Source organism: Boleophthalmus pectinirostris, unplaced genomic scaffold, assembly GCF_026225935.1.
Source record: "Boleophthalmus pectinirostris isolate CB_2022bp ecotype Guang Dong unplaced genomic scaffold, ASM2622593v1 HiC_scaffold_17, whole genome shotgun sequence".
Lineage (NCBI taxonomy): Eukaryota > Metazoa > Chordata > Actinopteri > Gobiiformes > Gobiidae > Boleophthalmus > Boleophthalmus pectinirostris.
In genome coordinates, this window is record NW_026571115.1 from 30,463,193 (window position 1) to 30,476,409 (window position 13,217).

Below are 13,217 nucleotides of genomic sequence, written 5' to 3' on the forward strand. Positions count from 1 at the left end.
CAAAAAAAGTTACTCAGTGCACATTTAAGTAAAAAAATAAATAAATAAATGAATAAAATAAATAAATATTTAGTATATGTTCTGTAAGCGCCATTTCATAAGGTTTACATATTTGCATATATTTAACAATTCATAATAATTACTTTGTATTTTTTGTTTAAAAGGCAATTTAATATGTTTCAGTACATGATTTAGTTTGATTCAAAAGAAAAAAAACGGATACATGATTTGAACATTTGGGGGCGCACTAGTGCCTATCTGTTGTATTTTTATGTAATTACATGTGAAGAAATGCTGTTCTCAAACTTGACAATAAAGAAAATCGATGCCTTTAGCAACACGGTCGCTGCAACGACATCATGTTGTAAACGCGTAAGACGGGCTCATTAGTCATCTTTCTTTGTGAAGAGGTTAAGTCAGTAATAAGGAGAAAACAGATCAAAGATTAGCCTCTACATGTACTTTACTTAAGTACATTTTAAAATGGATACTTTTACTTTAACTTCACTGTGTTTGAAAGCAAATATCTGTACTTTCTACTCCACTACATTTTTGAACAGGACTGAAAAGTTAAAAAGTGTTTTTGATAATAGTTTTAGACCTGCAGAACAAGTTGTTCATAATACGTTTATAATTTGAGCAAATGAAAACATAACAGCAAATAAAATCATAATAATAAAAATAGCTAAAAAACACACATTCAAGTGTTTCAGCTGTTTCTGTTGAACAAAATTCAGCACAAATCTGTATCAAAATCATTACATTTCAAGATTCCTGTCTTAAGATTTGCGTGAAATACTTTTACTTTTTACTTTTAAGTAAAAAGGCAAAAGTTTTATTTTTAAGCAGGTACTTTAATACTTTTAGTGTTTTCTTTTGCTCAGATATCTGTACTTTAAGTAACATAATTGAGTATTTCTTTGACCAATGCCCTCCATACAAACTCTTTACTGACTTTGTTCTCTGATTATTTTATTTTTCTTGGTAATACAAACAGGATTCAGTATCAGTTTTGCTAAAAAAAAGTAATACTAATGTGCAGATGTCCCTGGGCAGGGGCGTCAGCATTGTCCACAGCGTGACACTTGTTGTGATGATGTTTATGATCCTCCTCCCCCCTCACTCTTTTAGTCCTTTAGTCCTTCAGAACTCACATCCCTTCACTCGACTCTTAAGACCAACCACCCCCTAACTCTTCCTTTTAGTGCTCCAGATCCCTCCTTTCCTTACGTACTCAATCCCATTTTTAGTCTTCCATCTTTTCCCCCTTTCCTTCCTTCACTCTCCCCTTTCGTCCTCCAGACCCTGCCCCTTCTCTCCCCTCTCTCTCCCCTTTAGTCCTCCAGGCATTGCTCAGTTTATCAGTAATTTGGACTCTGGTTGTGGGTGGGATTTCAATCTTAAACTTCATTACAGTTTGTCTCCTCTTATTCCCTCCAGGCCCTGATGTCTCTGTTTGTCCTGGCGTCCAAAGACGGCTGGGTGAACATCATGTACCACGGGCTGGACGCTGTGGGCGTGGACCAACAGGTGACGAAATCTTATTGGGTCTTAACTACTGTAACTTACGCTAAGTTAAAAAAAAAAAAAAATACAAATATGCCTCTAAAAATAACATCTGTTTTAGTTGAAAATTCAGAATATGAACGTACATTTGAATAGTAATTAGAACTGTTTGGATTGTTTTTTTTCCAGTCACAAAGTCTTCTGCATTCTGACTTCTTTCAATTAATACTTTTTATTTTTAATTCACAGCAAATTACGCTCCATTAACTACTATTTGCCACCTGCTTGTCGCCACCAAAACGTTATTGCTTTGCCTCGAATTAAACTTATTAGTATGGAATTAAAGTTATTGTTATCTTGCGTTTCCTCAATTACAAGTGTTTTATTGCTCTAAAATTTGAGACAAAGCCATAACATCTCCACGGAGACAAGCAAGTAGCGTTCCCTCCACTAGAAAAGTTACATAGTGCATCTTTAATGAAGTCGAAACTGAAATCGAAATGAATAATCAGAATCTAAGTCATTTTGAATTGTAACGTCATATGATTTCTTTGTGTTTTGTTCCAGCCCGTCACCAACAATAACCCGTGGATGCTGCTGTACTTCATCTCCTTCCTCCTCATCGTCAGCTTCTTCGTGCTCAACATGTTCGTGGGCGTGGTGGTGGAGAACTTCCACAAGTGCAGACAGCATCAGGAGGTGGAGGAGGCCAAGAGACGAGAGGAGAAGAGGCAGAAGCGCATGGAGAAGAAGAGAAGGAGTAAGAAAAGCTGAAAGAACTGTCTGGGGTGCAGGATTTGAGAATTACTTGGGCCTGTTCTAGATCTGTTTTAGTCCAGGAGGGAGGAGTGGAGGGATATTTCGACTGTCGTAAAAATCCGTCTGACTTTCAAAAACATTACTGTACAAATAAGGATTGTTTTTTCAGTTTTCGATTTTGTGTTTAAATGAAAAATTGAAAAAACAAATAACGACCGTTTCCCGTTTACGTGACTTCCGTGACTGCGATGCCGAACTTTTGTACTGTATACGGACTGAACCAGGACTGATCCATGTCCGGGACCAGACCGGGACCAGACCGGGACTAGAGCGGGATCAGCGCGGACTCCGAGCTTTGAATCTGAGCCTCTGTGGGGTCCAAGCCTCAGCTTTGAGCTCCAGCCCTGCCGTGGGTTCTGAGCCTCCACTCTGGTCCCGCTCTGGTCTCGGTCTCAGTCCTGTTCTGGTCCCGACCTGGTCCCGGTCTGGTCTCGGTCTCAGTCCCGCTATGGTCTCGGTCTGGTCTCAGTCTCGGTCTGGTCCCGGTCTCAGTTCTGATCTTGGTCCCGGTCTCAGTACTGATCTCTGTCTCGGTTTGGTCCCGGTCTGGTCTCAGTCTTGTTCTGGTCCCGGTCTCAGTCCTGACCTCTGTCCCACTCTGGTCCCGGTCTCAGTTCTGATCTTGGTCCCGGTCTCAGTTCTGGTCTTAGTCCTGGTCTCAGTCCTGATCTCTGTCTCGGTCTGGTCCCGGTCTCAGTTCTGGTCTTGGTCCCGGTCTCAGTCCTGATCTCTGTCTCGGTCTGGTCCCGGTCTGGTCTCAGTCTCAATCTGGTCTCGGTCTGGTCCCTGTCTCAGTTCTGATCTTGGTCCCGGTCTCAGTTCTGATCTCTGTCTCGGTTTGGTCCCGGTCTGGTCTCAGTCTTGTTCTGGTCCCGGTCTCAGTCCTGACCTCTGTCCCACTCTGGTCCCGGTCTCAGTTCTGATCTTGGTCCCGGTCTCAGTTCTGGTCTTGGTCCCGGTCTCAGTTCTGATCTCTGTCTCGGTCTGGTCCCGGTCTGGTGTCAGTCTCAATCTGGTCCTGATCTCGTCCCGGTCTCGGTCCCGGTCTTGTTCCGGTCTGGTTCAGTTCGGCACCGCAGTCACGAAAGTCACGTAAACGGGAAATGGTCGTGATCCGTTTTTTCCAAACTGAAAAAAACAAATCATTATCAGTTTTTTGTATTTTGGTTTTGGAGACAAATAATGAAGAAAAATGTAACTTTTTCATTTTCTTATTTTTGTTTTTATATTGAAAAACGAATGAACGAATGATACACGGATTCTCGGATGACTTTTGAAATGGCTTTTTGTCATTTTGAATCTGTTTTTTTCAAATTGTCTCTGCAGAAGCCCAGCGGTTGCCGTACTACTCGAGCTACGGCCGCGTGCGCCTCATGATCCACACGCTGTGCACCAACCACTACCTGGACCTCATCATCACCTTCATCATCTGCATCAACGTCATCACCATGTCCCTGGAGCACTACAACCAGCCCCACGTGAGCAACCGCACCCACACGCAAACTAACACACAACCTAACACACAACCTAAGCCACAAACTAACTCCAGTGTAAAAAAAAACAAAACAAAAAATACTTGGTTTGAAATATACCAGGATTGTTGCATCATAGATAGAAACCGTGTGCAGTGTTTATGTCCATAAAGCCTTGAAAGACTTGAGGATAAATCAAGTAACTTTAAGGCGAGATACTCCAGGCACTCTTTTATTTTTAATCACATGTATTTCTTTATTTATTTTTTAATCTTCAAAGGCTGCTCTCTGAAAATGCATTTTTCTCACACAGGGAGTTTAAGATCAACCCTTAAAGGTTGTATGGAGGATTTTTTTTGTTTTTTGTTTTGTTTCAAATTGTCAATGATAGCATTATAGAGGTGCAGTAGCCTTGTAATTATGATGACCAAAAAAAAAGAGAATAAAAATTCATCAACTCTGGACGTGGTGGGGCTAAACATTTGCCAATAGATAACGACACTGCCTCGTTATCTGTGAGCTGACAGGCTGTCAATCAAACTCCCTACGTTTCTAGCGTAACTGACTTGCCTGCGCGCCTGCCATTACGTGGTTTACGTACGCTGTCACGCAGTCCACAGACGCACAGACGCTGTTTACTCCACCAACGCAACAGTTCTTAGCGGCTTTTTTGACCTATATCTTCCTCGCAGTTCGCACAAAGTTTATTGCAATGGCGACAAGAATCTACGAGCAGTTAGCCCCAAAAGAAAGTCCGTTTTTGAGGTCGCTGAAAAGCTGCGAAACCAAACTAAGGTGATTCTTGAAGATTCATTCCAGCGATGGCGCGAACTGAAGCAGACGCAGGGTCTAAAGACTGACGCACTGGTCGCCAAATTACTCCTGGACAGGAAACTTCTGCTTATTATGAAAACGTACTTTATTTCCAAGAGCTAGACAAACGTTTTTCAGGACACGAATGCGATATCCTATGTCTGAAAACTTAATTTTCAAGGCAAAGAAAGAGTCCGCTTGCTGCTGCGTGTTGTAGTAGTAGCTAGTTCATTCGCACGGAATCTCCGCGCCCTCCTCTCTGCCCGTTCCGCTCTTCTCCCTGCTCCTCACGGAATCTCCACACGCACCGCTCTCCTCTCTCCTCTCCTCTCCTCTCCTCTCTCTCTCTCCCTGCTCCTCACTTCTCTCGTCCGCGAACGAAATGTCCGTGCCCCCCTCCCCCCGCTCCTCACTTCTCCGTCTTGCCTAACCAACACTGTAGTTAGTTGTTTACAAGTCATGTGCAGCGCTGTAAACACCGGTTTCTGGCGTAAGGATGAGGCGGAAGGAGGCGTTTCTACGTAGGAGCTGTAGGGGAGGGGGGGGGGTTTCACGCATGCGCAACATTTGAAAAAGGACAAACAGTCGCTGGATTTCTCGTTCCTTGGAAAATCCTCTATACAACCCTTAAAGGACTATGTTACACAATTTTATGATCGGTGTTATAATGTTGTTTCCTCATCACAAACAGACCTGGAGTTGTGTTTAATTTCATTCGCACATTCATTTTAAACAGAAATCCTGCATATTTAGGTTGAGCTCCACTGTGTTTTTAAACTCCATACCATTTACTAGAATGATTTGGATCATTTCAGCTCTGGAATTGCCAGTCTCTACTGAATTAAAAGTAAAATGTTGCTTTTTGTTTGAAAACTACCACTAATGTTAATGAGCATTCTAACTTGGCTCCAAGGTTGCAAGAGTAAATTTTGTGTAACATAGGACTTTCAAAATAGCATCTACAGCCAAAAAAAAAAAGTTGATATCTTGTCCTGAAATTTGTTTTAATGTCTTATTTACAGTGTTGGGAGTAACGTGTTATAAAAGTAATTAATTGCTGTAATGAATTGCTTTTTGCTGTAACACCGTAATGTTCGGCTTTACAGGGAAATAAAAATTGTAATAGACTCGGTACGAATGTCAGTAACGCGCGTCACAATGCTTTTTTAACCTGGACTGAAGTGGTCGTTTTTTCTTTATACAAATTCGCTAAAATCACCGCAATATCAGCAGCAGTGAAACGCCGGAGCCCGTGTAGACCGTTGGGTGACCGCGAGCAAAAGGACTGGTGCAGAACTCCGCACTCCACAGGGCTAAACGCAGCTGACACCCGATCTCGCCTTGCAGACACCCTGTTCCACGGGCTCGGGGTTCTCTCTCTTAGGTTCCAATTTCTAGTCCAAGATTATTCCTGGTTTAGTCCTTGTTTAGACCTGGTTTAGATCTGGGTCAGTTCTGGTTTAGACCTGGTTTAGTCCTGGTTCAGTTCTGGTTTAGAGCTGGTTCAGTCCTGGTTCAGGTCTGGTTTAGTTCTAGTTTAGTCCTGGTTTAGTCCTTGGTTAAGTCGTGGTTTAGACCTGGTTCAGTTCTGGTTTGGCTCTGGTTTAGTTCTAGTTTAGTCCTGGTTTAGTCCTTGGTTTAGTCCTGGTTTAGACCTGGTTTAGTGCTGGTTCAGTTTTGGTTTAGTTCTGGTTTAGTCCTGGTTCAGTCCTGGTTCAGTCCTGGTTTAGAACAGGTTTAGTGATGGTTTAGTCCTGGTTTAGTCCTGGCTTAGACCTGGTTCAGTTCTGGTTCAGTCCTGGTTCAGGTCTGGTTTAGTCCTGGTTTAGTCCTGGTTCAGTCCTGGTTCAGTCCTGGTTTAGACCTGGTTTAGTCCTGGTTCAGTCCTGGTTTAGAACAGGTTTAGTGATGGTTTAGTCCTGGTTTAGTCCTGGCTTAGACCTGGTTCAGTTCTGGTTCAGTCCTGGTTTAGTGCTGGTTTAGACCTGGTTTAGACCAGGTTTAGTCCTGGTTCAGTCCATATACGGCACAAAAGTTCACCATCTATTTTGGTGAGAGTAACTTAAAAGTGCTGCAATGTTTTACATTTTAAACACAGTAATATTGTAAAGTAACAAATTACTTTGAAATAACAGTAAGAAGTCATAAATAACGCATTACATTTTTAAAGTAACTTGCCCAACAGTGTTTATTTTTGCCTTATTTATGAAAACACGAAGCACAGAAGCCTCAAACCGATCAATCGAAGTGTAAGAATTCTTCCTCTTCACCCTCAGTGTCTCACCATAACCTGTAATATTTACTTATTTTCTCGGTGTATCCGGATTGACAAAAGAGCCTTGATTGCGCGGTTCATTCACGCTCGCTAAACGTAGGTGCAAATTAATTCTAGTGTTTGCGCGACGGAGCCAAAAACTATTGTAGCGACCTAAAAGGCGCACTTGCCCTTTAAACGTGATCCAGTACTCAGCCCGTTTGTTCCTTCGACATTTCGCTCTCTCCCGCTCATTAAAGCCTCTGGTATTTTCAGATAAGCAGTGAACAGAAGGCACCTGTAAACAATGGACTGCCAAAACGGAAGATTTGTGATTCTACTAATTACATTTTTATAAGATCAAATTTATTAAACATCCTATATTTTCGCAAAATTGTCTCTTGTGAGCTTTAGAATTGTTAGAAATTGTTAGAAAGCTGTTACCTCCTCAAAAACAGACCTGGAGTTGGGTTTTGTCTCATTGTTTAACACACAAGTTCTTCTTTCAAACAAAAAACCCTCTTTATTTTACTTTGTGATGTCATGTGGTGATACAGGAAGTGCTCCACTGTGTTTTTAAACTCCATACACCTTCGCTAGAATCATTTGGCTCATTTCTGCCCTGGAATTTCTAAACTCTGACCCTGACAACGCAGATTATATTCTTTGAAAACCGCCACACTTTCTTTACATATCAGACAAACTGCGCGGTCCTCACACTGAACAAAAAATAATCGGTCGTCCACTGTTCTTTGAAAACTCTGCACTCTCTGTTAACTTTTTGTACTTTAACACTCACCATTTTGTTGTCCTTAACTGCACTACAGAACAGTGCGTGTGTGTTGATTGTCACGGTTTAATCTCAAGATTCTCAGGTGACGAAAATTCAACAACAAATGTAAATATGTCATAATAATTTAAATATAAATATAAATACTTCATATAAATATATTTTTTTAATTGAAAAAAATCAACAAAATACAAGATGCGGACATGTTATTATTTGCCAAAAAGTAAGGCAATGACAACTTTTGAGGATTGCCTCATAGGGCCAGTTCAAGTGGTGGGGGCAGAGGGGCAGGAGGGCTGTCAGAGGGCCGGAGTCGGCTCGTGGGCCTTAGTTTGATGATCCCTGATCTTGAGCTTTGGAGATGTAGACAGACTAATAATAAAGAGTTACTCAAACTAGGGCTGTCGCGGTTAGGGAATTCTCCTGCGGTGTGGTATTGTTAGGTTTATCTAAACATTGTAAACAAGAAGAAAGACAAGAGATTAATTCAGTTTTACTCGCGAGGAGAACGGGCAGAGAGTGGGCATCAAAACCAACAGTCTCCACACGTTCTGATGCCTCAAGGCCGTTCTCCTCTTTTTATTTCATTAGGAGGCCCTAGTTACAGAATGATAATTCTCAAGGGGAAGGGGAAACAGCCAAGACATAATAAGAAACTGGTGCAGCTATGCATAGTACAAACACATAAAACATGATTAACAATCAGGAGGTGCCTTAGGTATGGACAGACACCATCATAACTCTTGCATGTGTGACAGTGGGAGTTGGCTTCATGTGAGGAATCATCTCGAGGTTCACTAGAGCGACAGGACACTGCACACAGTTGTCAAACACAGAGAGGTTATTCAACAAGTGACAAGTGATTGGTACATTATAAATCAAAGAATTGTAGTACATAAATGGTTAACTCATAGGCATAGAATATCACACAAGTATTTAGCAAATATGGGATAATAAAATTATTCTGACAGGTATAGCAGCTCAACAGCGCTGTATGTGATGATACCGCACCCCCTCCCCTACCCCACATCATCCGGAGTTATAATATTTCCAGCGGCTCTGAAAACTCTTTCTGATGATGCTCTTGTTGCGCAGATGCACATGTACCTGGTTGTCGTGTGGATGTAGCATGTGTAGTGTGGGAGCATTTGACTTTGGAACAAGTGCCGCTGCATCTCTCCAGCTCTCACTGTGGCAGGTGGGGTCAGAGTCCTGCACCAGGTCGGGTCCGAGTCCTGCACCAGGTCGGGTCCGAGTCCTGCACCAGGTCGGGTCAGAGTCCTGCACCAGGTCGGGTACCCGCAGACTTAAGAGAGAGAGAACCCCGAGCCTGTGGAGCAGGTGTCCGCATAGCACGATCGGTTGACAGCTGCACTTACCTCCGTGCAGGGTAAGACCTGTGGCTGACCTTTCGCCTGCGGTCACCCGACAGTCTTCATGGGCGCACCTTAGTCCTGGGTTAGTCCTGGGTTAGTCGTGGTTATCACGGGCGGTAACAGGTGGAAAGTTTACGGGTCCGGGCGAGTGTGGGTCTCTAAAAATGGACCTGTGCAGGACTCTGGTCGGGTCTCGTTGGTCACGTGCGGTGATCGCGGTGGCCCAACATGCATCACGGTGAACCCCTTAGTACCGCGGTGATTCATTTTTGCGGTTATTGCGACAACCCTAACGCAAACATGTGTGAATGAAAGAAAACGCAACTCCAGGTCTGTTATTGATGAGATAACAACATTTTAACATGGCTCAAAGCTCAGAAGAGTCAATTTTGCGCAATGTAAAGCCTTTAAAACAGTAAAAATAACAGAATTTGAAGAAAAAAAAACACTACACAACACGAATCAAACACCGTAAAAAGTCACGTTATCTTGACATGATTCTCACCCTGTCGAGATTAGAGGACATATTGTGAGTTGTGAGTCACTGAAACTCGTGTATTTGTTGTTTTGCAGTGTAGCCGTCGTAAACAAGACGCACTAGGCAGGAGCAGCTCGAGGAATGAGCAGAGATTAGAAGTGCATTATGGGAGTTCTTACTGTAATCTCTCTCATTTTGCCTTTGGCTCAGTTTGGTGTTTCTGTGAAAACAATGAGAACACATCTGCTCCCGCGCTTCCACATGCAAATACATCCGTGTCTCTTTATCGGCCCGTCTTCCTCTTCTCTGTGTCTTTCACTTCTCCTCCTTTTTCACTTCTCTCTCTCACTATCTTCCTCTCTATTTTATCTGTCCCTCTGTCCCTTACTCTCTTTCTCAATCTTGTCCAACCTTCTCTCCTCTCTCTCTGCCTCACTCCCTTTTTCTCCTTCTCGCTTCTCTTTCTGTCTTGCTCCCTTTCTCCTCTCTCTCTCTCTCTGTCACTCATCTACTTCCCACTCTCTTCTTTCTTCCCTATCTCTCCCCTCCTCGCTCTCCCACTCTCTTCTTTTTTCTACTTTCTGTCCTCCAATACTTTTTACGCTCTGTTTGTGTCCTTCTTGCTGCATCTCTCCCTCTTTCTCTCTCTCTCTGTCTTTTATCTATCTCACTTCCTTTCTCTTCCCTCTCTTATTCTCATTCTCTGCTGATTCTCTTTTTTTCTCTATCTTCTTCCACCCTCTCTTTTCTCTGTCTGCCTCACTCCCTTTCTCTCCCCTCTCTCTCTCTCTCTCTCTCTCTCTCTCATCTGTCTCACTCTCTTTCTCTTCCCTCTCTCCCTTACCCTTTTTCTTCTCTCACCTTCTCTTCTCTCTCTGCCTCACTCCCTTTCTCTCCCTCTCGCTTCTCTTTCTGCCTCGCTCCCTTTCTCCTCTCTCTTTTTCTCTCTCCCTCATCCATCCACACCACTCTCTTCTTTCTTCCCTATCTCTCCCCTCCTCGCTCTCCCACTCACTTCTTTTTTCTACTTTCTCTCCTCCAATACTCCATTTTTTTAGTCTTTGTTTGTGTCCTTCTTACCCTTGCTGCCCGCCTCTCTCTCTCTCTCTCTCTCTCTCTCTCTCTCTCTCTCTCTCTCTTTTATCTGACTCGCTCCCTCACTCTCTTTCTCCTCTATCTTCCCCCACCCTCTCTTCTCTCTCTGCCTCAGTCCCTTTTTCCCTTTTTCTCCTTCTCTCTTCTCTTTCTGTCTTGCTCCCTTTCTCCTCTCTCTCTCTCTCTCATCCACTCCCCCCACCTCTCTCTTCTTTCTTCCCTATCTCTCTTCTCCTCGCTCTCCCGCTCTCTTCCTCTCTAATGTTTTCTACTTTCTTGCTGCCCCCCCCTCTCTCTTTTATCTGTCCCATTTTCTTTCTCTTCCCTCTCTCCCTTACTCTCTTTCTCCTCTCTCTTCTCCCACCCTCTCTTCTTTCTCTCTGCCTTACTCACTTTCTCTCCCTCTCTTCTCTTTGTTTTGCTTCCTTTCTCCTCTCTCTCTCTCTCTTCTTCTCTCCCTCATCCACTCCCCACCACTCTCTTCACTCTTCCCTCTCTCTCGCTCTTCCACTCTCTTCTTTTTTCTACTTTCTCTCATTCAATAATTTATACGCTCTGTTTGTGTTCTTCTTGCTGTTGCTTCCCCTCTCTCTCTCTCTGTCTTTCCCTCTCTTTTTTTTCTGTCTTCTCCCACCCTCTTTTCTCTCTCTCTTTCTTCTCTGCCTCACTCCCTTTTTCTCCTTCTCTCTTCTCTTTCTGTCTTGCTCCCTTTCTCCCCTTCTTCTCTCTCTCTCGTGTCCTTCTTGCTCTTTCTTCCTCTTTCTCTATGATCTGCTTCATTCTCTTTCTCTTCCCTCTCTCCCTTACTCTCTTTCTCCTCGATGCTCTCCCATCCTCTCTTCTCTCTCTCTGCCTCACTCCCTTTTTCTCCTTCTCTCTTCTTTTTCTGTCTTGCTCCCTTTCTCTCTCTCTCTCTCTCTTCCCCACCATTCTCTTCACTCTTTTCCTACTTTCTTTTCTACTTTCTTTCCTCCAATACTACATTTTTTATGCTCTGTTTGTGTCCTTCTTGCTCTTGCTGAATCGCTCTCTCTCTTATCTGTCTCAATCCCTTTCTCTCCCTCTTTCTCTCTCTCTCTCTCCCCACCACTCTCTTCACTCCTCCCCATCTCTCTCCTCACTCTCCCGCTCTCTTCTTTTTTCTACTTTCTCTCCTCCGATACTCTATTTTTTACGCTCTGTTTGTGTCCTTCTTACGCTTGCTTCCTCAGTCTCTCCTCCCTCACTTTTTCTTTCAACCAACCGTTTCTCCTCCTCTCTGCTGATCCCCTCAATCTTCTCTTTCTCCTCCTCTCATCCCTCTCTCTTACCTCCCTCTTTAACCTTCCAAGTTTTTTTGTTTGTTTTCCTCTCTCTTCCCTAAACCCATATCTGTACTCACTCCCTCTTTTCTCTCCTATCTATTTCTCATTCTTTCTCTCAATTCCCTTTCTTGCCTTCTTTCTTTCTTTTTTCCTCTGTCCCTTACTTTTCTTCTCCTCTTACTCCATCGCTTTTTCATCGCTCACACTCTCTTCCCTCCTCCTTAACTCTTTCTCTCGCCTCTAAATCTCCCATTTTTACTCTCTCTCACCCTTCCAACCCCATTTCGTTCCCTGTCTGTCTCTATCTTCTCACTCTTTCCTCCTTCCCTCCCTCCGTTCTCACTTCTCTTTTTCCCTATCGCCCCCTAAACTCTCGATCATCCCTCCCTCCTCTCATACACACTCTTCTTCTCCACTCCAATCTCTTCGTTCTCTCTCTCCCCTAACTTTCCAATCTCTCCCACCCTCTCCTTCTATCTTTCTGTCTTCTCTTCCTCTCGTTCTTTTTCTCTCATCTCCTCACCTCTTTCTTCTCTCTCTTCCCCCACAGTCTCTGGATCTGGCCCTGAAGTACTGTAACTACTTCTTCACTTCCATGTTTGTGCTGGAGGCGGTGCTCAAGCTCATCGCGTTCGGCTTCCGGCGCTTCTTCAAGGACAGGTACACGTCTCTCTCTCTCTCTCTCTGTTTTTCTGTACTGTTTGTGTCTGTGCGTCTCTACGTCTCTACACACTGTACTCTGTGTTAATAATAATCATTTTGTGTTCCTCAGACTCTTGTACGTGCACTTTTAATGCAGTGACACATCTATTAAAGGCGCTATACCAGTTTTTTCCCACGTACTCGAGCAAAATGTGTCTTCCCGTTGACTTACATTATAATATCATGGTTTCTCTTTCTGTAACAGGGCAGCCACGGGGTCTTAAAAGTTTTAAAAAGGTCTTAAATTTCATGTTCCTAAATTAAGGCCTTAAAAAGTCTTAAATCAGGCATGTCCAAACTATGGACATTTTTCAAATATAAATACAAATATGCCAAATTCAACCATGTCTTTTTTTTTTTTTTTATTATTGAAGTGCAAGAGGTAGGCAGTTCATGTAGGAACTAAGGCTGCGTTCAGACTGCAGCCTGAAGTGACCCAAATCCGATTTTTTGGCTTCTATGTGACCTGTATCTGATCTTTTAATGACAGTCTGAACAACACAGATCTGATTTTTTCAAATGCGACCCAGGCCACTTCGATATGTGCTCCTGAAACCGATACATATCTGATCTTTTGACATGTGACTTCAGTGTGAACGGCCAAAGCG

At 43.3% G+C, this 13,217-nt stretch overlaps 1 protein-coding gene across 1 annotated transcript in view; it reads left to right on the forward strand.

Annotated features, from left to right (window-relative positions):
- cacna1ia (calcium voltage-gated channel subunit alpha1 Ia) overlaps window positions 1-13,217 on the forward strand; it is a 493,137-nt gene that overhangs the window by 395,722 nt on the left and 84,198 nt on the right. Inside the window, exons 24-27 of the mRNA XM_055153099.1 lie at window positions 1,441-1,530; window positions 2,074-2,266; window positions 3,652-3,803; window positions 12,458-12,567. Coding sequence (XP_055009074.1) covers window positions 1,441-1,530; window positions 2,074-2,266; window positions 3,652-3,803; window positions 12,458-12,567 — 545 coding nt within the window. The remainder of the gene's footprint in view (window positions 1-1,440; window positions 1,531-2,073; window positions 2,267-3,651; window positions 3,804-12,457; window positions 12,568-13,217) is intronic.